The sequence below is a fragment of the Ciconia boyciana genome, chromosome 1 (genome assembly GCF_034638445.1).
Source record: "Ciconia boyciana chromosome 1, ASM3463844v1, whole genome shotgun sequence".
NCBI lineage: Eukaryota > Metazoa > Chordata > Aves > Ciconiiformes > Ciconiidae > Ciconia > Ciconia boyciana.
Window position 1 is genome coordinate 16,553,156 of NC_132934.1, and position 26,182 is coordinate 16,579,337.

Here is a 26,182-nt window from a genome sequence, read left to right on the forward strand (position 1 = left end):
GGGCGGAGTCCGCCAGCGCCGCCGCCCCTCAGCGCCGGCGGGAAGGACCGGCTCGCTCGCTCCCAGCCCTGTCCTGCTCGGCCGGGCGAGGCCCCGCTCCCCGCTCTTTCGAGAGCGGCTCGCCGCCATCAGGCTCAGCCGGGCGCCGGTGCCGAGGAGGTTGCGAAGGCCGAGCGGCCGTGAGGGGGGATGGGGCGGGCCCGGGGCGGGCCCCAGGCCTCCCCGGCTGTGCAGGGGGAAGCGGGGGCGGCGGGCAGCGCTTAGGGGTTGGAGGCGGGGTGGCGGGAGGGAGCCGTCGGCGTGCGGCACAGGTGGGGCTGCGGTCTCCTCATGGGGGGCTGCCGCCGGCGGGCCCTGCCCGCCGAACCGGGCGCAGCGGCGGCGGTGAGGTCCCAGTCCCCACCTTCCCTCCCGCGGCGGACGGGATCTGCGCTAGGGGCTGTTTCGGGAAGGGAAGTCAGTACAGAGGGATATCCCCCCCCCCATCTGGAGCTGCCCTTAAGTTACTTAGAAGTACTTCCCTTCGAAACTCCGTGGCCCAGCGCGAGGCAGCCTGGGCCCGGCGGGGCTGCCGGAGCCGCCGTGGCCACGGGGCTGCCGGCTGGGGTGTCGCGGGCCTGCCTGAGCCGCTTCTTCCTCCGCAGGCCTGCTGGGACGATGACTTTCCAGTGGACGGCAGTTGCCACCATTCTGTACGGTGAAATAGCAGTAATTCTCGTGCTCTGCCTGCCGTTTATTTCTCCGCTGAGGTAGGACTTCGGTGTGCTGGACAACCCCAGCTCTGTCTTCTCACTGGTTTGGGTTTATTTTACATTTTTGTTTTTATGAACACCAAGTTCTGCATTTTAAACTGGCAGTGGACTAAGCTGAAGGAATACTCTTTGGGACTTGAGTGTCAGGAGTTTCAAGAATCATAAGCCTCTTTTAAGGAGCTTTATGTTTGCTTTACACACACTGCTGATTCATCCGAGCAGCAGTTGGGGCTCTCAGGATGAGCCCCATCGCTTTGCTTCAGCAAGTGGGACATCATTTCCCAGTCTGCTCTCGGGGCTTTTTTGGAGTAGCCAGCACACAGGAGGTTGTCTGACTTCCCTTGCTATGAGCTCAGTAAGAAATGAGAGGACGGTGCGGCCTTTTCAGGAGTTGTTTGTCAAGTTTGTGAGGAGCAGCTTTACAACGTTTTGGTGTGCTCTAAGCATTGTGGGTGCTGAACCGATAAGAGACATCTGATATTTAAAGCTAACCGCATACAGCGTGTGTAAAGGCTGTAAGAAATTTGTAATCATTTGTTTTAAAGAATGCAGACTTCAGCTTGCTGCAGAAGGTTCAGGACTACTGAAATAAAGGCCTCTATAAACTTATAAATAGATTAACAAAATAATAACACTTCTGGAACGCATCACAAACATTAAGAAAAATAATTAATTATTGTAAAATAAATGCCCTTAGTAAGGGAAAGAAACAAAATGTGTTAATTTTATTGTATGCAAAGACCTAGCTTACAACCTTATCTTCAGACTTAAGCCTGTAAGTAGCTCTTCAAATTTGGTAATGTAATTTTTATTTCTTTATAAGAAATAAAGCAAGCTAGCTTCTCTACAAGAAGCAAGAGAAACAGAGTTATGATTTCTTTCCAGAATATCAGTAACCCTCAAAAAAAAAAGTAGGATAAAATCTTAAAGCTTTTCAAAAAAATTGCCCCTGTGTTGCATAAAAACTGTTACATGTTTGTTTTCTGCATTTTTAGATATATTTAGAATGAAGAATGCAGCTTTTACTGTAATATGTTAAGGAACAAAACCTAAACCAAAATGCTGCAGTGTGGAGAGTCTAAATTTAACTACTTAAATCTGTGGGAGAATCGTCTAAATGGTTGGATCATCCACAGCTGATACCAATGATTAGTTGTGTTTCCTCAACTTCAGAAGTTGAAACTGTTCTAAAATCTAATTTAACCTCTGATTTTTTACAAGCTGGCTTGTGAGGAGTTCAGCATTTCAACATAGATTGAGTTCTCGTATTTTCTGTTGTTTTCCAATCAAAAGTGCAACTGTACGTAAGAAGGGAGAAGTATTATGGGAGTTGTAATAATCAGATTATTAATGGCTTATGTGAGGAAACCAGCTGCAAGAATTTCTGCAGGCTGATGACACATGCACAGTACATTGGGAGTATTGAAATAGGTTTCACTTATGACATAAATAGGGCTTGAATCCAGTCTTTGTGTCTGAAAAGCAAATTCATAACCTGCAGTGTTACCAAAATTTATTCAAACATTAAACACAGTGCTTTTAATTATATACAAAGGATAGATTTTTGCCCTTGGTTTGTAGCATTCAGCTATTCCTTTGAACAGTGGTTTCTGAGAGTGAAATAGCTTTATCCTTTATGTTACATGTTCAATTATCTTGTTAACAAAACTGTCACAGGAATCTTGTGGTTAAAGATTAGATTTAGCTGCTGTGACAGTACCAGAGGGCAGCAGCTCTGCCTTGCGCATCTTAGCGGCCTGGGAGCTGGCTCTGTCAGAGTGGTAAAGCATGCACAATTAAAGACAGACATGAAACTGCTGTTCTTTAAAGTTTTGATTTATTCGCTTGTCAGTCATCAAACAGATTGTTTGCCTCTTTTGTGCCTGCATGTTTTTTGGATAATGAACTCATTTTCAAATTTGCTAACAAGCTTTTAAGTTCCTGGGGAATAAGTAAATTGACAATGTAAAAATGCAAGTACGTGGAAAGACAGAACTGTACTGCCAAGTGTGGTACACGAATAGTGGTGGCCAGTATTATAATTTGGAAGGATTATATTTGTGACTTCTGTCACCAAAAGGAAATGCAGCATTAATAAATGTGAATGTTGATACTTGTTGAGGAAAAATAAGCATGAAAATATAACATAGGAAGACTTTGCAGTAAAGAGATCTTTTTTTAGCCTGAATATAACTTGGCAGCATAGTTGGTCTAACGCCATACCTCAGAATCACTTCTTAAGTGGAGATCAATATGAAACTTGGAGAATTGCATGTTTAAAGAGTTAGCAAGTTGGCTTCATTTGAGTTGTAGCTTGGTTTAATTTAAAGTAAGCTTTTTGGTTGATAGAGATTATGGCTATCAGCTATAAAGAATTCAGATTATACAAAAAGATTTAAATGAGGTTTTTGCACATACAGTGCTACAATATTTTAATTCTTGCTGGTGCAGAACCAGAAGGAACCATTGGAGATGATGCTACAGTCTAATTTAAATTAGGTTCATAGTAGGTTGGAAACTGCTTTGTTGAAGGACAAATTTTAACAGTGTCTTGGTTTTGGCTGGGATAGAGTTAATTTTCTTTCTAGTAGCTGGTATAGTGCTGTGTTTTGGATTTAGCATGAGAATAACGTTGGTAACACACTGACATTTTAGTTGTTGCTAAGTAGTGCTTACACTAGTCAAGGACTTTTCAGCTTCCCATGCTCTGTGCGGGGCACAAGAAACTGGGACAGGGCACAGCCAAGATGGTTGATCTGAACTGGCCAAAGGGCTATTCCATACCATATGGTGTCCTGCTCAGTATATAAAGTGGGGGGAGTTGGCTGGGGGGCAGCAATCGCTGCTCAGGAACAGGCTGGGCATCAGTCAGCAGGTGGTGAGTGGTTGTATCACTTGGGGTTTTTTGTTTTTCCCTGGGTTTTGCTCCCCTTTCTCTCTCTCTCGCTGTTTTCCTTTTCATTACAATTTTTTATTATTTTTATTTTTTTTTATTTCAATTATTAAACTGTTCTTATCTCAGTCCATGAGTTTTCTTACTTTTGCTCTTCAGATTCTCTCCCCCATCCCAACGGGGGGGGAAGCTGGTGAGGAAGTGGCTGTGTGGTGCTTAGTTGCTGACTGAAGCTAAACCATGACAAACACTCTCTGGAAAATGTAAATACTCTTAACAAAAGTTGGAGACTTTTACCTGATATAATGAGGTGGTGACTAGCATGCCTGCGTTACATCCGTAATGGCATAATTAGGTATTACTTCATTTATGCAGTAGCACTGATTCTAACCTGCAGCAAAGGACAAGTAGCTGCTTTGTGGTTGTCTCTTGTGGGTTTCAGTTCATTTGAGCACATCAGATGTTCTTCATTTGTGCTACAAGTGTGTATCCTTGCAGAGCCCTCCATGTAGTAATATTGAATAGGCAATTGATTGTTTAAACAAAAAAAAGTCTTCACCACTATTGGGCCTCTGAAGTTGCTTCCTTAGCCAACAAATTTATGCTCTTGAAAGGGGTTTTAACACTTGACAAAATATAAACATGAGACTTGTCCTTTTGTTGTCATTTGCAAGATTAGAATGTAATAACAATCCTTGTACTTTATAATTATGCAGATTCATCAATGTAAAAGATAAGCCTTCTGAAGAAGGATGGTAGAGATGATCTTAATTTGTGGAGGGTTTTTATTTTATTTGGCAACAAGGAGTATAAGTGGGTAGAAATAAAAATGATGGGATGGGTTTTACAGTCTTTACCCCATCCCTGAGTTTATTGTAGTCAGGACCAAACACAAAGTAATGCTGGCCAAAGTAAAAGCTAAAATAAAACATATCTGGAGAGTACCTGCTATCATGTGAGAAGTTTTCAAGTTGAACCAACTGTCTTAGTCTGTGTTGTCAAGAAACAAGAGACAAGCAAGTTGTGTTGTTGGAAAAGTTACATACACCTAAATTGCACTGCAATTAAAGCAGCTGTTTAGAGACTTTACATAAGTCTCATATCAATAACAAGACTCTCTTCTGTGAGGTTATTATGCTCTTCTTCTAGTGTTTAATTATTTTTGAATAACACAATGCTATTTTACAGATGGCAGAAGATTTTTATGATTCCTCTATGGAGCAAAGTGGCAGTTTTTTGGAACAAGATGTTCCTTACAATAATAGTTTTACTGATCGTCTTGTTTCTTGGTAAGTGTTAAATAATTTCTTAGCAAATGGGGAAAAAACCACTGGTATATGGAGTTAATGGCAGTAGAATAATTGAAAGGATTCAAGCCTAATGTAAATCAGCTAATTTGTTTAAAATTATACAATAGAATGGAAGAGGAGAGGGCTCGTACTGCATCTGTGTTGGAAATCCAAGTGCAATAGTAATATAGTAGGGAATGAGGAGGAAAGATGGAGCTTGGTCTAGGCTGCTGCTTGGTTTCACTTTCTAACACATGTAAATGAACTTGAAATGTTTGATACCCGAATTTGGCTGAGCTGCTCCATATGCAGTAGATGGCGCTCTTTCTCTTGGTTGCTGTTGAAATAGAAGACCAGACGAATATATCAAAGCACTGGGCTATTGGAGTACTTTTGCTCAGCACAGGTACAAACCAGCTGTTGGCTACATTTGTTATGAGTGGATCCTAAGGTCTATCAAGTAGGAGTAAAGCTTTAGTGAAACTGGAGCTTGAATGACGACCATATGCCTGACTGATTTCATTTAATGTCTGTCCTGACTGCCTTGTGTGGTAAGTATCTCCTGTACTTCATTGATGGAAATAGTTCTCCTGTGTTTCAGTGATAGAAGTTGTTCTTCTCCATGGATAGAAGAGAAGTGTTTCAAGCGCCTTACAATGAAAATGCTATTTAATTCCAAGCTACTTAAAATACAAAGAAAAAATACATGGTTTTATTGTCTGCTAAGAGAAACATGCGGATGCACTAGATATATAACAGTCAGACTAGACTGCAATACTATATTCCTAATATTAAAAAAAGTACTGGAAATGCAAATAAACTTTTTTTAGATGATCTTTAGTATTATCTTTATAAGTAGGTCTGTCAGTAAATGGCTTAAGATTGAGAACAGATGGATTTAATTTTTTCTCCTCGAAAACCACTTGAAAATTTTTACCAAAGTTTGCTTTTGAGTTGATGTTTATTGATTTTGCGGAAAGATAGATTTGGGCTAAAGTAAAGCAGTGGTGAGATGCTATGGGGCAAGCACAAGATGATACGTTACTCCAGGACTAGAATCTTCCCATAGCACAGGGACATGGACTTTTGTTTCATCTTAGTCTTCATTGTGTTGTTTGAAGTTTCACTTCAAATCTTTTTTTTTCCTCTCTAAATAACTTATGAATGTAAGAGACAGTCCTAAGTGATGTAACTCTCGTGTGCTTTTCTGTGGAGTTGATTTTGTCTGCTTAGAGAAATGCAGCAGCAATTTAATAACACATGGCCAAAATATTCTGCAAGAACTGATGATGTGTTATGAAATGTGTGTTTTTGTTGATGTGCAGGAGGAGATTTTAGGTGCTCTATTGGCCTTAAGTATGTATGATGACCTTAAGTTTACAGATTGTAATATGAACTCTTAACTGGGTTAACTTTTGTTGTAATGTAGACCTAAGTCCTAATTAATTATTTTGTCCTTTGAAAAGTGTTGGCAGTGTGTTGGCCCTTCTGCAGAACCCTCAGGAGTATATGATGGATGAAAGGCAGATGAAAGAAAGCTGAGGTGTAGCTTACCCTCTCTGTTCTGTTTATGTTCAACAGTCTTACTACAGTATTCCTGTTTTGATGGATGTTATAGAAATAATTTTTTCCTTCTCTGATTCAAGCATAAAGTAGATGCTTCTGTCATTACTAAAATACATGCTTATCTAACAAATTCCAGATGAGGCAAATGCTTCAGAAGGCATCTCTTCTTTTTTCTTTCTCTTCCTGTTTTCTCACTCTTTGTCCACTGGCAGGATTTTAACTCAGTTGTCAGCAGTGACATTTAGACCCTGTCTGTAGGGTCTCTGGTAACATTTGTAGGATGTGTTGCTTTGGCCTGAACCCTGGTGGCTGGGTGCAAGTGTCAGAAATTACTGTTCAAGCATGTTTTGGACAATGGTTTGGCAATCTCTGAAAATATATCATATCGCTTCAGTGATCTTTCAAGACCTATCTTTAAAATGTATGGATAATATAAGTGATGTCACTATTTGTCCTATGCCTGTTTGCTAAGCAGAAAGTCCAAATACATATTTCTAGTACTATGTCTGGTTTATCATACATGCATACCCACAGATGTGAATAAGAACAAACTGGTTTTGTTTGTAGATGCTGTTAGAGAAGTTAAGAAGTACTCGGCTGTTCATGTGAATGAGAAGGCTGCAAATGTTAATACCAATGCATTTGATCATATTCAGATGAAACTCTTCCGATCGCAAAGAAACCTCTATCTCTCAGGTTTTTCCTTATTTCTTTGGCTGTAAGTATAACATTTTTCTAATTTCTACATAGCATGTTTCTTACAGGAACTATCACACAAAGTAATGCAACTATAAAAAATATCGGAAGGCCGATTTCAAGACATTAAAGAATTAAGTGTGAGCAAATTGGCTACGAGGCAAGTAAGATCAGGGAAAATAGTATCTTACAAATGTTTGAAGATTTGAAGGATATGTGAGCAACACATAGAAACATTTTGAATGTTTGGGAAAACATGTATTTTGCAGGAGAAGTTTCTTCAGGGAATACTCATTTTCTTCCTTAAACTTATGCTCTATGTTTGTTTTGAACATGGAAAACTGGAATTAAAAAAAAATCTCAAAGTATTGTTAAAATAATCATAATACGTTACAAGAAGGTATTATTGCATCCTGCTGTGTTAAGAAGCAAAGCTTGAGTCTGACTTGAACCACTTCATCTAAAGCTCAAAGTTAGGAATTGTAGGATAATGTTCTGCTTCCAAGGAAAGTTTCAGATATTATTTCAGATCAAGCACTTTGTGGCAACTGGCCTACTATGATATTATTATCTTAAGTGCGGTATCCCTTTCAAGATGTTTAAACACAGCTAATAAAACAGGGTAAGGGAAAGGACAGTTCTGTACTGCCCAGCAGTAGCAGTCAAGACTATCTGTGAATCTTCGCAGTAGCCACAACAACCTGCAGATCTCCTTAGTTGGGCAAGGAGCACATGAACTAATTGGACACAGATAATGTAAATGAATGGCAACAGACATGTTGGTCAGATGATTTCCTATTTGTACATTTTTATGGTGACACTGGGCAAAGAATGCTGGCCCTCTTCTGAATTCCTTCAGTGAGCTGCTTGACATTGGCTAGATATGCAAGAGGAACACAGAACAAGGAAATGCCTGGAATCAGAGACTTCTGACAAAATTCTTCCTCTTGGAGCAATGTATGGCCATTTTAGCTGATCATTGAGGAGCATTGCACATAAAGAAGTGTCAAGGAAAAATTTGTACAAAACTTGAGCAGGGAAACTTTGGACAAAACAAAGGTGGCTGTAGCCTTGCACAATAGTGATAGGAATGCATCATGTTCTTTGTCTTCCTTCAGAAAGGTTAAGTAAATATGCACAAATAATGTTTGTGATCTCTGCTCCAAGAGAGGAATAGCTGGCTTGTGTCCTACACTGGAGTTGGAAGCTGGTCCCTCAGGATCCTACTCCCACTCGGCTTTCAAGGAAGAAAACTGGTCAGGTGGCCCTAATAGATTTTATTGTGGATAAAAGTTCTGCTCTTCAAGACGTTTGCTTAAGGCCTTTGTTTGGGCTACTGGCCTTTCACCAAGATTTAGAAGAAATAAATGCTCCTACAATAGTGGCTAGATCAAAGGACTTTTCTTAGTAGACCTATTTTGCTTATCTGTTAAACAGGCATAATGTCTGTCAGAGAAGGAGAAAAAGGTGTTCCTTGGGTTGCCTCATCCTACACTGCCACTACCATCACCCAACCAAGTTAAGACCACATGTAGGTGTGAATGGGTACTTGGATGCCCCTGGTTCATTCTTTGGGTCAGTTTTGATTCATTTTAGCCCATCAGTCTTGTGGATGGAGTGAGAGTGCACTTCCCTCGTAAGAGAGAAGCAAAAATATACTTCATTGATATAGAACAGTGATTTAACAAGACTCGATGGTGAGGTACACTTGATTATTTACTGCATAGAGGACAAGGTCAGATGAAATTGTCAGGGAGACCCTTCCATTGAGTCATGAGGTTCAGAAAAGGATCCCCTTGCTTTCTAAACTCCTCAGAGAGGATTCTAGGTGCAGCCAATCCTCGTCCCAGACTTGGTCAATGGTTTATGTCTAAAGGATTATATATGTGCAATCAATCCTTTATATCACTTAGCAAGCTAAACTTTGAAATCTTAGCTATTAGTCACTTACTGAGGATCTCTTGCGGCAAGGAATCTCTCAACCTTGAGGAGTAACCTTGAGAGACATCCCTACTCAAGGGGAGATCTGGTGTGCAGCCTGCTGCCATGCAGGAGAGCTCAAAGGGTTTTTGGGCTGCTCACTATTTATGGGGGTAAGATGATGGACTCATAGTCACATTTGCATGCCAACCACAGATTTTAGTTTCTCTAGTGGGCACATTGTACAATAGCCCTAAGCTATTGTGTTATTATCTGTCTCCTGAATCCACTTTGAGCCGGATGCAGCCATCATGACCAGATGCATCCATTATGACCACCACTGGTGGTTATCACCCGAGCAGGGTTACAGGAGATAAAGGTCGGCGGTGGGGGAAGTACACTGTCACAATCAGCCAATAGGAGAATTCCAGAGGAGTGGTAGATGGAGATTCCCAAGGTGGAGGAGGCTGGAAGCTTGTCACTTCTGGCAACACAACAAAAGTGTTTTTCCATCTGTTGTTCAGCAATTGCAGAACACTGGGTACAGGTTAGGAAAATGACCTCTTATCAGTGGAGGTATTAGGGTCAGCTGAGCCTTCATCCACCAGTTGTCTGCACAGAAAAGAGGAGGGTCATAGTTACCAGAGACTGTCCCCTAGGCAGGATAGAGGCACCCATCTGCTAATCTGACTTGATGTCCTGGGAGATGTGGAGAGCCTGCCAAGGCTTGTCTGGCCCCCTGTTACCCTGTGCTGAGCCAGAGAGGGATGAGAAGGGTTGAAAACAAAAGGAAAGCTAAAGAAAACATGGGCCCACTGCTCAGTGGGGCAGGGGACCAAATGACAAAGGATATGGAAAAGACTGAGACATTGAGTGTCTCATTACAAACCTTACATTACATTGTTTCTTACTGGTAAGGTCTGCTGTTTGGCCTCCCAGTTCTCTGAGCATTATAGGGCAGTTGGTGGGGAATGTAACATTACCCACAGTAGCGGAAGATACAGCTAGGGAGTACTTAAGCAGGTTGGGCATATACAAGTCCGTGACATCCTATGATGGGATGCATCCTCGCATGCAGAAGGAGTTAGCCAATGTCATTGCAAGGCCATGCTCTGTCATCTTTGAAGGATCATGGTGGTCAGGGGAGGATCCTGGTGACTGCAAAAAGGCAAACATTGCACCTGTCTTCAAGAGGACAAAAAGCAGGATGTAGGGAACTAGAGACTAATCAGCCTCACCTCCCTGGAAAGGTTACAGAGCAAATCTTACTCAAAGCCATTTCCAGGGACATGAAGGATACAATTACTTGGAACAGCCAGCACTGATTTACTGAGGGGAGATCACGCCTGATCACCCCTGTTGCCTTCTGCAATGAGATGACTGGCTGTGGATAAAGAGCAGAGCAGTGGATGTTGTGTGCTGTTAGCAAGGCCTTTGGCATAGTCTCTTGTGGTATCCTGATAGCCTAACTGTGGAGGGATATGGACTGAAGAAGTAGAGGAAAAAGTGGGTGAAAAATTCCCTGGGCCTTTGGGCTCAAAGGGTGATAGTTAGTAATGCAAATTCCAGCTGGTGCCCCTCAGGGATTGGTACTGGCCTTGATATTGTTTAATGTCCTTATAAACAACCTGGATGATGGGATTGAATGTGCTCACAGCAAGTTTGCAGACAGTACCAAATCAGAGCAGTTGATATCTTGGAGGGCAGGGCTGCTGTTCAGAGCGAGCTAGACAGGTTGGAGATATGTGCTGCCAGAAATCTCATAAAGTTCAACAAAGGCAAATGCAAAGTCTGTCCTCTTATAGGATAACCACGTACAGCATCCAGGCTGGGGATTGACTGGCTGGCTGGGTAGAAAGCAGTTTTGCAGAAAAGGACCTGGGGATCCTGGTAGACAGCCAATCACGTATTGAGCTGTAATAGCAAGGTTGTAGCCAGCAGGTCAAGAGAAGTGGTTATTCACCTCTGTCTGGCACATGTGGTACTGCAGCTGCAGGACCGTGTCCAGTTTTGACTCCGCAAAACACTGGAGTACTGCAGCAGTGTACCAAGAAGGTTGGGGGCCAAAACACATGACCTATGAGGAGAGGATGAGGGAGCTTGGCTTCAGCCAGAAAGAGAGACATTGAAGGGGAGATCCTATTGTTTTCTACAGCCATCTAGTGATAGGAGGCAGAGAAGATGGGGCCAGCTCTTCTCAGTGGATCCACACAGGAATGACAAGAGGCAACAGGCCAGGAACCTGCGAAATTCTGACTTGTAGAAAAAGTACTTTTTACCACTATCAAGAGCAGTCAAACACTGGAACAAGGACCCTGAAAGATGGTGGAATCTCCATCACTGGAGACAGTGGGAACTCAACTGGACAAGCCTCTGAGCAATCTGCTCTACCTGTCCCTGCTTTGGGCAGGAGCTTGGACAGGATGACCTCTGGAAGTCCCTTTCAACCTATGTGATTCTGTTTTAGTAATCATGTTTTACTGACTCCTGACTGCTGCATCTATAAATGAATAAGCAATAGTAAAACATACCAACGCTTGGAAAAGTAGTGATATGGGGACCTTAACCTTTTTATTAAAACCAAAAAAGTAAGAAAATTAGCTTTCAATGAGAAAGCAGGGAGGAGGGCTTACCTTGAAAGCCAAAAGGTCTATCAATACGCTTTCAGTTATGAGAAAGCCAATTACTTGGATTTTCAAATCTCTTTTGAAGAGATAGTTATATTACAGGAATTAATTTAATTCAGTGTTGCTTTGGCCTTTCCTTGATTTAGCAACATACTGCTTCAAAAGACTCCAAGATGAATAATGAAAGTAGTGATGCAAAGAGGCAATCACTAGATCAAATCAAGGGAAGTATTTGCAAAGGTTAGATTGAGGTGCCATATGAGTGCTGACATTCATGCATGTTCTGATTTATACAGTATTGGCAGAGTACTTTGAAGATTGATATGCTCACATTGCTAATTTTATTCTTGTAAGGCCTTTTATAAAGTTGTGGGTTTTGTTTTTTTTTTTTCCATTGTACTCATTACCATAACATGTTGCTTGGGTCTTGTATTCAGAGATCCATCCTACTTAAAACACTAGGTCATGTAAGAGTTTTTCAGCCTTTAAGCAGGTCTCTGACCCCTTAACAGCTATGGGGTTTTGGGAGGAGGGAGATTCTGCATCAGGTAGAAATCAGATTTTTTGATGGATGAAAATCTTTTCAGTCTCTTACTTTACTATTATTTGTCATCGATGAGCCTGGATGTTTCCCTTCAGGTGCTTAAACAGTCCTCTTGTGGTTTTGTTTTCACATCTAATGCAGAGAGAGAGAAAAGGGGTTGTTTTGGGTTTGTTTGTTTTTTAATTTGTGCTGTGAATTACTGTGCTGTTCACTGTGTTTTTTCACCAGTGTATTGAGACGTACTGTTACCCTTCTTACTCAGTTGGCAAAAGGGATGGCATCTCATGCAGCTCTGGAAACACAAGTAAATGATGCTACTGAAGCAGCCAAAAAATACCTGGCTGAGAATGAAAGGCTGCAGGAGGTATCTTTGAACTTTTTTAGTTATGTCCTTATACAGCAAGTAGTTAGTACAAAATACTCTGGGGACGGTTTGCTACTGAATAATGTTCGTTCATTCTTTTTCTTCTGGTGGCAAAAGGAAGAGCAATGTTCTTAAAATATGTAATTCAGAATACCAAATACAAATTTCAGTAGCATTTTATTAACAAAGGAATAGTAATCCAAATGTAGTAATCCAAATAAATGAAGTTATGTCTTTCCAGTACAAATTTCATTGAAGTAGTAATATATTCTTAAATATATCTTTGAATTTAATCATAGCAAAGTAGAGGGAGACAATAATTTTATTCTTTTTTAATCCTAAACAGTTGGCTGTTTAGGTCAGGGCTATAGCAGTCCAGTACAGAAAAGCCTACAATATAGCTGTCCTCGTGCTGGCTGTTTCTTCTAAATAGGATTTGCTCCAGTCCTGAAATATATTTTCTAACTTGTAAAATTGGTCTCTAGTATTTATTGTATTTTGTATTCTTGTATCTATTTTTATGGTCAGCCAATTTCCTAATACCTTCCTTCCTCAGTAAGGCACTGCTGTAGTATTAATGAGGATATTACCAAAAATTTCTTACTTAAAAGAACCACCAATGGACCAAAGATACGTTATTTTTATGAGAAGAATGGAGAAGGTTAAGCTATCATTCGTCTGTTGTGGTTCAATGTTGTGTTCAATGTACAGTTGTATGCAGGAAGGGAAGTCAGTAAAGATAAATGTATGAAATCTTTTCTCATAATTGGTTAGTTTGACTTCTGTTGGAAGAGACTGAACCATAAGCTAGAGTGCAGATATCCAGGGTATGAAGGCTTTTACAGCATTCTTCAGTCTGGCACATTGTCAAAACAAAACTCACTGCAGGTGTGCACAGGTTTCCTTCCAGTTTGTCTGGAGCAGTGTCTATAGTTACCAGCACTGTAAATTTTTTGTAATAAAACTTCAGACAGAGAACAGACTCTGGACAAAAAGTACGAGAAGGGGTGCAAAAAAATCCAGTTGTTTGAGAGGTGTCATAAAACAAGGATCACTAGAGTGTGTGTTAGTTATTTCCCAAGTATGAAATGATTCCAGAATTTTGGGATTTGGTATTTTGTCAAAATGATCCAGACTCCCTCCCTCAGCCATGGAATTTGTCTCTTTACTGCATACTGGTACTTTTTTTTTCCTCTTCTCTGTCCTGTTGGGATTTGGCCAAAAGTCCTCTTTTTGTTCTGCTTTCACATTCTCTTAGCAACGCATTCTCTTAGCTGCTTGTAAGTGATAGCCAGAAGCTGGAAACTGTATTCCTGTCTGTTCCTATTTGTGTGTGTGTTTGCATGGTTTGCAAAAACATAGGTAGCCACAGGTATGGCCAGCATGCTGTGGCTGGATCTCCATTGCGCTGGAGATGCGAAGTGTTCAGAATTGGTTTATTTTAACTTTATAGAGATACTATGACTTAGGTTCCTCTGTGGCTTGGCCTCTGCATTTGTGTTCATTTACAAGCGTGCTTCATTCCACCATCAGAGAGAGGAAAGAGCATATAGGGCACTGGCTGTAAGTATAAATACTGTAAGTTTACTCTAGTGTGCTAGTTCTGCACTGTCTCCTGTTCAGAGGTTCCATGGAGCACAGGACTTAAGATAAAAGCTTACAGAAATAACTGTTTGTGTATTAGTAGAAAGAGGGGAGTACAAAGTAAAGGAGGCAATCTGTGGCCGATTTCATGACAGATTAGCTATTGTTTTGTTACCAGCATTCAAATGCAATCTCTGCTCTTTGGTTAAATTGCTTCTGGAAAATTTTCTTCAGCTCTTTTCTTTGGATTGTTTACCAGTCTTTATAAACAGTTCTTTCGTTCTTCCTAAAGTAACCTTTCCCCTCTGCTCCCACCTGTGCCCAGTAAACTCTGATACCACGAGTTCATCTAACAGCTGTTCATCTCAGTTGTTCTACTTTTCTTTTTCCCATTAAGTGTTTTCCACTGCTTTTGCCATTTTTGTAACAGAGATAATGCTTGATTGGATAATAGAGGCTATATGAGCAAAGGGTCTAATTATGGGGTCTAATCCTTAACATATGATACTTTAACAATTGCCTTAATGGTAAGAGTGTGCATAAGTATAGTAGTGCCAACATTTTCATAGTACAGGGAGTATACTGCTCTTTGTGTCTAGTACTTACAGGGCTCTTCCTGAATCCTTTCCTAGTTTTTTCTTGAATTTCAGTGGAAATCTAATCTGGGTATTGAGATATTCTGAAGATTGAAGAAGTAGCTGCAAACCTACAAAGAGAGATTTGTGATGTATTGCATGATTTAAATTGGAATAAATTATTAGAACAAGTTGTACATAAACATGGCAGTGTTCTGTAACTTGCAGTCCCAGTGTATGTCTTGAAAAGCTATTTATAACCTAAACAGAAGTTGTGGGCTTGATGCAGAGGTACAAAGTACTCTTACACAGGACATAATGCCATACTATTACAAGTATGCCATTACTGTCAACTTAAAACATTGAGCATTTTTCTTTTTTTATTTTGGTTTTTTTTTTCCCCTGGAATGACTGCGTATCTGCTTGTGTGCTGTTGGCACTTGATAAAATCTGTCACTTAGCAAGATCAAGGCTGACATTCTCTGGTTGTTTGGCATTAACATCAGACTAATAAAACAAAATTAATTGTAGCAACTGTGGTTTTTAATAGGCCTTGAGTGAAAAAGGAAGCAGTAAAAGGAAAGACTCAGCAGAAGCAACTGATGAAAAGTTGAAGAAGGAAGTTGAACATTTGAAAGCAGAGCTACAGAAGACATCAAATGGTAAGTATTGGGTAGGACTTCTTTGCAATTAAGAAAAAGATTTCAACACTGGATGTCAGAAATTTATTTTACGTGTAGTATTAACTACATCAGTTTGCGGAACACTTGGCTTGGGGTTCCTTTACATTTGACTAGGAACTGGAAAAACATGCCATTGCCATCCCTGTATTTTAGTAAATGTTTTCATTATGAAAATGTGCATAGTGTAATTTGAACACCTTAGTTAAATTGTAATTATTAATAAATTGAACTGATCTATTTAAGTGGTGTTGACTTGTCTGACCAGGATATGGAATCAGTTGCAGGTTGCTTATAGGCATGAGATTGATCTTTCATGTCATACATATCAGCCACTCTCCCTGTATAAAATGGGGAAGTATGTGGTTGAGCTTTTTTCTATAAAGCAGGGTTTCAGTCAGATAGCAGAAATGTCCTTGACTAGTATTCTGAATTTATATATCTCCTGCAGCAGAGGTGTTAGCTTTTTTTAATCTTTTTTTTTCCTGTCTACAAGGAAACATGTCTTGTAATTTGTAACATAATACTTTTGTTAGCAGCTTCCATGTTTAAGGTTTAGGTTGTCAAAACTGCTTTCTTGGCAACCCAAATTGAGACAGAAGCAGATTTTACCTGTTTGGTTCTGCCTTACTGGGATCTGCCAAGGTGTGTCGTGCTTACGAACACCTGCTTGTCTGAAATGAGTGTTTTTAAGATAACACTGCCTGTGACCTTGTAAGCATTAATCAGATGTTCAGACTGTAACAAAATACAGATTTTCATGGTACCGGATAGCATGTTGTCATCAAAACATGGCCCTGCTTTCATATTGCATGGCACTGCTACAAAGCTGTAAAAATAACAAATATTTCATTAATTATTTTTCATTGTCCACTGGGAAGACAAACAAGAACTGTAGAACAGCTGTTTTCAGCTGGGCTTGAAGCAACAAGAATCTTTAAATAGAGGGTCTCATTAGTTCACATTCTCAGGCAGGTTTGATTGTGGGTTTTCCCTCTCCTGCTGTTTTCTTAAAGAAAGGGGGGAAAACTGCCTTTGAAGTGACAGGATCAATGAAAAACTTAAATGCATATGTTTTATTTAAACTAACTGGTGGTATGTAACACTAATATAATGTAAGCTTTTCAGTGAGGAATGCTAGAGAAAGCTAAGGAATAAATAGATTTACCACATGCTGCTTCAGCTGCATTCTCCCTGTGGGCTGTTGTCCATCCAAAGGATGTATAAATTAAGGCATGCTTGAGTCTTTTGTTAGGGGTAAGGTGGGGGAGAGGGTCTTTTTAAGGAATGAATAGGAAAATACTTAAAACCCTTCCCCTGATGCCATCCCCCTCACTGCCAAAACAGAAAACCCCATGGTTATGTTAGTTACCATCATCAGCTAGATGGTGTTATGGTATGTCTATCTTATTTTTTGCAAGTTTTCTTATGTTATTTTGAGCAAACTGATGGCCAGAAAGCTTAAAGTACTTGATAATAGCCAAATCTGTAGACACAGCTTTCTATGGAGTGTTAGAGATTTAATGTCAATCGAATGTACTGTTTTCTTTTGAAACTTCTGCAACTGAGCCAGGTGAATGTTGAGTTTCATGCTCACTAAGTGTGAGCAATGCATTACACAATATCAAGGCTGAGATTGAAAAGCTTGTTTTACCTCTTTTTAACAATTTTTCATGCCACTGAGCTCACATGACTAAAGTAACCTTTCCTTTGTGTCCACAAAGTCCAATCCATGAAACTTTGGGGATATTTTGTGAGGGGGAAGGGTGTGAAGAGTGTGTGGGGTGTCACCTATTAATGAAACAAAGTAAAACTAGTATAAAAAGGAAAACTTTACTCGTTTGGGTTTTGGGGGGTTTCTTTTTGTTTATTTTTTCAGCTATAGTATCAAAGTCATAAATTTAGATTTTGTTCTTGTTTGGGGTTCTGGGTTTTGTTGCTGCTTGGATGAAAAAACAAGTATAATCTCTTTCACAGAGCAGTTTCAAATATCCATTGCTCTGGTCTGGTACATTTGCTAAGCTACTTATGCATGGTGATAGGGTGATATATTACTTTATAGTAGGCCACATGTTGAAAGGTGGGTTACCTCAATAGAGTGGCACCCAGGAGGAGTCCTAAATGTAAGTCTGCTTCCGAAATGTAAGTCTGCTTCATGTTTAAATGATGCAGTTTAGTATCAGATTAGTGCTGGGACTTCAGGGGAGACCCAAATTTTCTGTAAGGTTTTGATCCAGTATTTACAACTTCTGGCAGAGAAAATACTGTGTATCTCCTCTTTCTGAAGTTCTGACTGAAATTATAGTGTAGACTGTAATTATTGCAGACTTTCAGGACACTCATGTCTAGTTCTTCAGCTTTCTACCTTTTACAGGAAATGCAGTCTACCTTTTTTTTTTGTCCACCTAACCGTAAGTGAAATCCTAAGTTAAGACATTTTGCCACTTACTGTGCTCTGGGCAGGTGGGGAGGAAGAATGAAAATACAAGACAAAGAGATTGAGTAGTAAAATTACTAAAACCTGAGGAAAGGTTGGAAATGTGTGATGAAGATTTCAGCCAAATTTGTTTTCTTCTCAGGCTTGACTTTCCTATCCCCCTTGATGCCCTTTTTTGCTTTATTGTGGAAGTGAAGGAAAGGGGGCTAGTTCTTCACCACTTTATTGCAGACCCACATACTGGGGGCTTTATAGGCACCCAGCAGTGGGGCTAGCACTTTCAGAGCCTAAATCCGTTTTTAGCATACCTGGACATGTAATAACATGACTGTTTAGAAACCTTCCGAGACGGTATTTTATTGATACACTTGTATATTATGAAAAATGTCTTACTGATACCTAGAAATAAATATACATACTCCTAGGAGCACCCAGTGCAGATGTGAGAATGTTTCTCCTGCTACACATTAGACAAAATTTCTAACAAAATATTGATTCAGATAATTAAACGCTCTCAGTATGGCTGCTGGTCTCAGACCTCTAGGAATCTTCTGGGGAAAGAAGAGATGCTATAATATCGTTTCATTTTGATAGTTTTGAAAATTATCCAAAAAGCTACAAGAAAACAAGCTATCTGCAACTGGAGGTGATGTCGAGTATGAGAGAATTTTCATAAAGCAGCTGTCCTTACAGTGATCCTTGGGTTGGGGGCAGGAACGGGACTTTTGGTGCATTAACTTTTTCTTGCTCACAGATCCCACACTGTGGAAATGCTGATGTGCAAAAAGTCCATTTGTTATTATGGGACGCTTTGGGCGGAGGGAGACTTCTGCAGTGCTGTACTATTCCACCTTCTATCTCCGGTCATTTATTTGGTGACACTGTCCTAGTGTATGGTAAAGGCTACAGCTTTACTTACACAACAGAAACTTACACAGAACAACTAGTATTGATCAAGTCTTGCAGCGGAACACACTGGTGGCAGACTCCCGTCCAGCTCATTGACGCCTCACTCTTCTAACAATACTTCATGGCAAATGACATGCACCTAAAGCTTCTGCCTGCATCTGATGGAGCATAATGGGCATTGCGGGCCCCAGCATCTGTGTGCAGTTATTGAGCTGTGACCTTATTGCATCTCTGAGCTGAGTCCATAGTGCCACATTGAGACAAAACCCAAAGACTGTTTCTTTGTCTCTGCCATTAGAATTTGACTGTGTGAAATGTGTACTGACTCACCAAAGTCATTTAGGTGCTTTTGAACTTTAGTTCAACTTTTCCTGAAAATACTCTGTATTTATATATATTGTTGTCATGGGCATACAGTGGGGCAGAAGGAAATTCTGATTAAACTTCTGTGCATCCTTTAATGAGGTTTGTTTTGTGTACAGAATGTGTCACGAGTGCTTTTTGTTTCATGGTTGCATAGAGCTGTAGGAGACAGAAGTAAGAGAGCAACAATTTGTATGGAGGGCTGGTTTCAAAATAGCTTTTAATTGTTGACTATTCTAGAAAGTTTGCATGTGCAGATGTACAACTCAAATGCTAAGATTATTAGGTGTTAGAAAGATATAAACAATACAGACATTGGGAATACATTTCATAGAACTGTTGCTGCCAGTGAGAGTTCAGCTCAGCCTTTGTGTTGCCAGGCAGGCTAGTGCTGTGTATGAAAACTATGTTTATGTTGAGCGCCACTGAAGCACTCCAGGTTTTTTTTTTAAAAAAAAAAAAAACACCCCAAATGATTAGCTTTCTTTTGTATCTCCTGTTCCCAGCTTACAAGTTAAAAGAAATAGCCACAGTCTCATGTTATTTAGCCAATGGCAGGGGGAGGTTTAGAAACAAAGTCCATCTTATTTAAGCTTACTTTTTAACTGAAATCAAAACCTTGGTGGGAGCCATTGCACAAAGTCACATGCAACAAGAGCTGATATTCATATTTGTTGATTCAAAGGGATGGCACTGCATACAGCAAGCATGGTTTTGTTATACAAGGCTGTTTATGCCATCTGAAGATGTTGTAACATTCCTTTTGTATCAAAATTTCATTTGAGGTTGCAAAAGGTACTTGGAGCAAGTTTGTGTGTAATCTTTTGGCCCTACCTTCTCTTTTTAAACTTTATCCGACTATTACATCTTAAGGAGAGAATTCAGAATTAGTATGGAATTACTTGACTGGAGTTGTGTTCCCAGCTTTACAGCGTATTTGTTGGCAAATCTCTTGTCCTGTCAGTGCCTAAATTCTTAAATGTGAATAGCTCTTTCTCAATTTGAAGATTCTTAAAAGAGAGGGATCTTTCTTAGTCTTAAACTAGTCCAAATCATTTGGGTTTTAAACATGTATTGTGAGCAATGCTAATTTAAGTTCCAGATCGTTTCCTTAGTAGCAAGCACTGTAACTCAAGTGATTTAGTCAGACCGGCACTAGTAGTTGTGAGGGTAATGCCCAAAGAATCATTGGTTGCTTTTGTTGCTGCTTGGTTTTGTTTTACTGTTCAGTTCTCTGTCCTTGTTGAAATGAAAAGATAATACAAATGCTACAGCTACTGGGCTGTGGTAACCTCTTTCAGAGTAATTTTATTCCTCATCCTGCTTCGACTTCAGAGGAATCTGAACTATCTATCCTGGAACAGGATACAGAGAATGTGGTAAGGGAAGGACAAGTTCTCTACTTCTCCCAGACTGTACATGTTACATTAGTTTATGGATCTCTAGTCACATGTTAAGTGTAAAGGGATAAAGTTTTCCATAAATGTCTTAATTGGTATACTGCCCTAAGAATATTTTGTTGATTTTTTTTTTCTTTGAAGGGAAAGGGAAGGAATGAAACAGGATGGCCTACCTCTCAGTACTGAGACTGGATTCCAGTTTTGGGACTTACTGACTATTCCTCTCATTAGTTGCATTAACATAGAATCAGCATTCCCACCTCCTGCCTGCTTGTGCATTTACTTGGTAGGAACAATCAGCTGTTGGGTTTTGCTTGCTGCCAGTCCAGCTGTTCTGTCTCCTGTGAGGCAAAGTAACAGGCCAGAGGGAAGCCAGAAATAATAACTGTATTGTTTGCACAAAGGATCTTCTGTTTTCTGCTGGATCAGTGTTCATATGATACAATCCATATGACAAACAATATACCTGTACAATCGACTTGGCTGCGCTGCAGTGTTCATGCAGTGACAAAATAGTTGAGCAGTGAAGTACAGATGGTCTCTGTTGCTTGACAAGAAGGCATCCAGAGAAGTTGGCGCACTGGGGAATTCATGTTGTCAAAGATGCTCCTTTTTTTTATGTAGCCCCAGCAGGAATGAGTCTGGGCTTGGGTCTTGGTTGGGTCTTGGGTGTGGTTTTCTTTTTGTCCATAGCCAACACAGGTGGAAAGGACAATCTGTTCTTTGCTTTTTCTTCTAGGGTTAGGTGAGGTATTCCTGTCATACATCTGTTTTGGTCAAAACATAGAAACAATGCAGCGGCTTGTTTGCTTTCTTGGTTTGCAGATACTTTTAGATATTTTGTTCATGTTTTAAAGATACAGTAGTTTTTAGTTGCAACTAAAAGTACTGTGCTGCTGCTTGTAAAGAGCTAAATAGTATTAGATCAATAACATTGAGTTACAACTTCTTCAGAAATGAGATATTGTTAATTTTTACTATAACTATGTATAAGAATGTTAAACAAAGGCAAAATTTAGTTTTCTAATTAGCAGATTCCTGAAGAGGCAAAATTGCATATGCATATGTTTTTTTGTCTACAGCTTAAAAATCAGAGCCTTATCAAATTGTCACAAGTTTATTTTAGAGTGATTTCCAAATGTTACTCTTGAATATTTTAAACAGTAGCAAGATCAGAGAGAGAGTAAATACAATGGGGTTTGACTTGTCAGAGGTGTGAAAATCATGGTTATCCCAAGTACCAAAACCTTTAGAAAATGTTTTTTGTATTGATGCTGTCAAGAATGCATTAAAGGATGAAGGAGATCTGTGCAAGAGTATGGAAGTGAAAGGATGTAAAGAGATGGGATAAATTTTTGACCATGTTGGGATCAATAGACATAAGTGTAATTAACTTCAGTAGACCAGAATTTCAGGCTAGGTAAAAGTCCTATTACTGGAAAACCACTTGCAGACTTTTAAAATGAGAATTAATTTGAATGTATAGATTCAAAATAATTAAAAATAGCAGAAACACTGGGGTAGGGAGTCTGCTTCTTTGCGTGTAGGACAGTGGTCAAATCTCTTGTGTCCTGATGTTTCAGGAACTAGCTCCCAAAGTGAACCATGGTTCAGACCAGAGTGCTTGTAGCTAGGTGCTTAACAAAAAACACATCTAGCTCCTCATCTTTTGAGAACAAGCTCTTACAGAGATGCTGCAATTCTTGAGTCTCTTGGAGGTCTCTGGGAAAGAACAGTCTGTCTCAGGGAGCTCACAGTCGAAGGATAGATCCACATTTTTGCAATAAGGAAAATTGCAAATGTTTCTTTTTTTATTTGTACCATTGAGACTTGGGGTTTTTTAAATATGGCTATGTGAGGCAGCTGTATAGGTCATTAACAATGTTTCTCTGTTTTAGCATGAATAAATCAAGTTTTAGGGTATGCCTGTGCTGCTACAGCAGATACAGCAGAGGAATATAAAAATGTCTAAATGACCTTACTTGAATGCTTACATAACAGCTTAGGAGTTAATGGTTTTATGAAACTTTATGCTGATTTACTCTGCATTGTAAATTAGTCCCTATGAAGTCCTGGGCTGTTTTGTACTGCAGCATAGACATGGTCTTAGTTTATTTCTGTTGACATTGTGAGTAAAGTAATAATTACTTTCTCTCATGTTAAAAACCTGTTCACAGTTGTCTGTCCTGCCACCACCGTTTCTGCCTTCTCATCCATAAAGTGATGTTTCTAATGAATTAACTCATGCATGGTAGAATATATTACAGGGTGAAAAGAGGGGATCTATGCTCCTATAATAATGTATTATCTCTTTCCCCCCTATTTTATAGACAACCTCAGTTGCTTTGCTAAAATTTTGTGCAGTGTTTGAGTTCCCTCTTTAAGAGGGCTGACAGTTTTGGTTTTGGGGTTGTAGAGTTTTGTTTTTCTAGAACTGTTTTCTGCAATGTGACAGAACGCTGTAGTCATCACTAACATCACCTCTGTCAACAGTTTATTGGTCTTGCCCTTACCTTTCCTACAGTCCCTTCCTGTTCCTTGTGCTGCTCTTCCTGAACACAAGTCATTCTCTTCCCCCTACCCCGTACTGCACATCTCTTCCTGTGTCCATCTGTGATGCTCTGTTTTAAACTTAAGCTTTTTTTAGAGGAAGGACTGTCTAGTGCAGTGGAGCCCTAATACATAAGTAGGGCTCTGAGGAACTGCAGGAGTATAGATAATAATTAAAACACTAATTCTGATATCTTACAGCTCTCCTCAAGGCAAATAATGAAGTGACTGCAGTTAAAAAGCAGTCTGAAGGCCTTAAAAGAGAATATGATCGTCTGATGAAAGAATATGAACGGCTTCAGGTAGGTGGTTCTGGATCGCTATATGAGCACCATGTTCTGAAATTGTACCAGCAAAATTCTGCTTGTTGGGTATTTATTGTGCAAGAGAATTTACGAAAATCTTTAGTATAGCATAAAGTTACAATGGGCAGCACTCCTTAAACTTCATCAAAATAGTAGAATTTTGTTTTTCAAGGACTGGATGGCAAAGCTATTAGCATTTTTTTTTGCACTTCAGGTGACAAAGCTCAGGTCATCAATAGACTCAATTTTGCTATCACTTGGGAAATAAGATTCACATAGTTTTGCATGTGATGATCAAACTGAAATCTTGTAAGAAAATGATAGGAGTAGTGTGTGTGTGGTATACACATCAATTATAAGAGTAATTTTATTTTGTTTGTTCTTTAAACATGCTTTTGCAATACTGGATTATAAATGTTGCAATACTATTGATATGCAAGAACAAAAAGAAAAAACCAAAACCAACAAACAGCCTAGGCTAAAACCAGGCTACTATAAAAATTCAAACTGAAGTACAAAATAAAAAGAAACATAGCAAGCAAAAGCTGATTTAGCAGTTTGATTGGATTTGCATATGCACATGGCTATAATACCCATAATATGTACAGTAATTATTTCTGGTAGAGCTGGGAGCCCTGCTTGTTTTAAGTTGTCTGACAGGTGTTTGTATGTTCCATGCCTAACGTCTGTCTCAGAATTCAACCAAAATTCAATAAAAATGAAAGTTAGCCTGTTTACAAGTAACGGTCTTGGGAGAAAATAAGTAATTGATGTTAAAATTATGGTGACCTGCTTTCCAAGAAGAGCTGTTTGTTGGCCCTGTATTAACAAAATTTAAAAAGGCAAATTTGATCTGGTTATAATCTTTCCTGTAGTCTGTGAAGCCACTTACTGATTCCCAGCCTCACCCTATATTTCTATAGAGATTGGTCAGCTGATCTCTGTATTTGAATTAAGACCACCATGCATGTCCTGTCTTTTGTTGTGCTTCCTTGGGTAATGAGCCGTAGTAGTCCTGCTGCATTTCTAACAGTCTTGTGGTCTAGAACACACATCCTTACAGTTTTCTGTGTTTACCTCTGAATGGAAAGAACAGAAGGTACTGAGCACACAGTAGATGCAGCTCCTAAGGATAAATCAGTTGATAGCAGAAGACGTTTTCTGCTGAGTTTGCTGCACAGTTCACCTGTAACATGAACAGGGAGCAAAAGGCGGCTGCGTGGCTGTTAATGTACTAGGATCAGAAGTGCATGTGTTATGTGGGGTAGTATTGATGGGACTACAGCTTTGAAGGGTGTATGTACAGTGAACAAATCAGGTGTGATTGCAAGGGGGCAAAATGTGGTATCTGGAGTCAACAGTTTCTGATCTTGCCAAACATAAAAAAATTATTTTTAATCTGTCTCTTTTCAGGATAGTTTAAATGAAGCAGAAGACAAGAAAGACCTGTAGATGCATCTAAGATGGATGGCATCAGTACAGTTGCTTCGATGTGAAAAGCCTTGTGCTGTTTAGGCTCCTGATGCATATCTGAAACAAAACTTGATTTTTCTGAAAAGCACATGCACTGCGGGTCACTATTCAGATTCCTCTAATATGTCTTGGTTGCCAAAATATTCTGTGTTGCAAATAAAATGTTAAGTGGCTTACCCAATTTACCATGGAGATTGTCACTGCTCTTGTGAGGAGAAACTCAAAAATCTTTCAATTCCATCTGGAGCAACGTGACTGTTCTCCAAGCTTTTGCCTTCCAGAATGGTAACACATCATGCACCATTTGCTTGTAGCATTTGCGTGAGGTTGTATATCACGCTATATCATAAAACCACAATTGCCTAAACCTCCTTTGTAATGCCTGTTTGGAGTCTTCAAAAATTCAGTTACAGGTGTGTTGAAGAAGGCTTGAAAGCGTTTCATCAGCCAGTCCACTTCAGTGGAAAATTGAATGACAATCAATCTAAGGAAAATACAGAAAGAAGAAAAACTGCATTTCTAAATCCATCTCACTAGCTTGTGACTTTCACTTATTCACATGGATGAGTGTATTTTAACAAATATTTTGCATGCCTCTGGTTTATTTTTCTTTAATATATTGGGTTATTTCAGTTTTCATAACCAAAGTTTTCGGTTGGTTGGTACTGACCTTCTGTATCTTTACACTGTTTACATCTGTTTACACTGTATGTGCCACCTAACTTCTTTTGCCTTGCTAAGTAAAAATTCTTTTTAAATGTAGATAGTTGGGTTTGTTTTGTTTTGTTTTCATGGATACGGTACCTCATAGATGTGCACTGTTTTGCATAAGCCCTTTTTGGCATTCAGAAAGTTGTTTTGAGTTTCTTTTTTGTTAGTTGGTTCCAGTTTATATTTGAAAGTTGGATATGTTTGTTGTATTAAAGGGATTGTTTAAGTTCATGAGTTTCTGGGTTTATTTGTATAAATCTCTCCAATATACTATCTCATCAGAGTTAATAGGTATATACACAAATAAATGTGTAGATTAAATTTCATGCATTTCTTCCTATAGTACAAGTAAATAATTAGGTAGATAGTTAGCAACTTACAATGAAAGACATCATGCACTGGACTCTTCATCCCTAAAAATTCATCTTAGAAAAAATAACATGGAACAAAAAACATGTAGTTGTGAATGCACTGATAGTATCAATACTTCTCCTTGAGAAGGAAGTCCGAATGCTTTACAGTAATTTTTGCTGTAGAGCATGAC

At 39.5% G+C, this 26,182-nt stretch overlaps 1 protein-coding gene across 1 annotated transcript; it reads left to right on the forward strand.

The window, feature by feature from the left end:
• BCAP29 (B cell receptor associated protein 29) lies at window positions 1-25,873 on the forward strand. The gene is made up of 8 exons (XM_072859724.1): window positions 1-159; window positions 645-749; window positions 4,834-4,934; window positions 7,068-7,218; window positions 12,516-12,651; window positions 15,361-15,472; window positions 23,351-23,451; window positions 24,868-25,873. The coding sequence occupies exons 2-8, from the start codon at window positions 658-660 to the stop codon at window positions 24,904-24,906; spliced, it is 732 nt and encodes a 243-aa protein (XP_072715825.1). The 5' UTR covers window positions 1-159; window positions 645-657; the 3' UTR covers window positions 24,907-25,873.
• The last annotated feature ends 309 nt before the right edge of the window (window positions 25,874-26,182 follow it).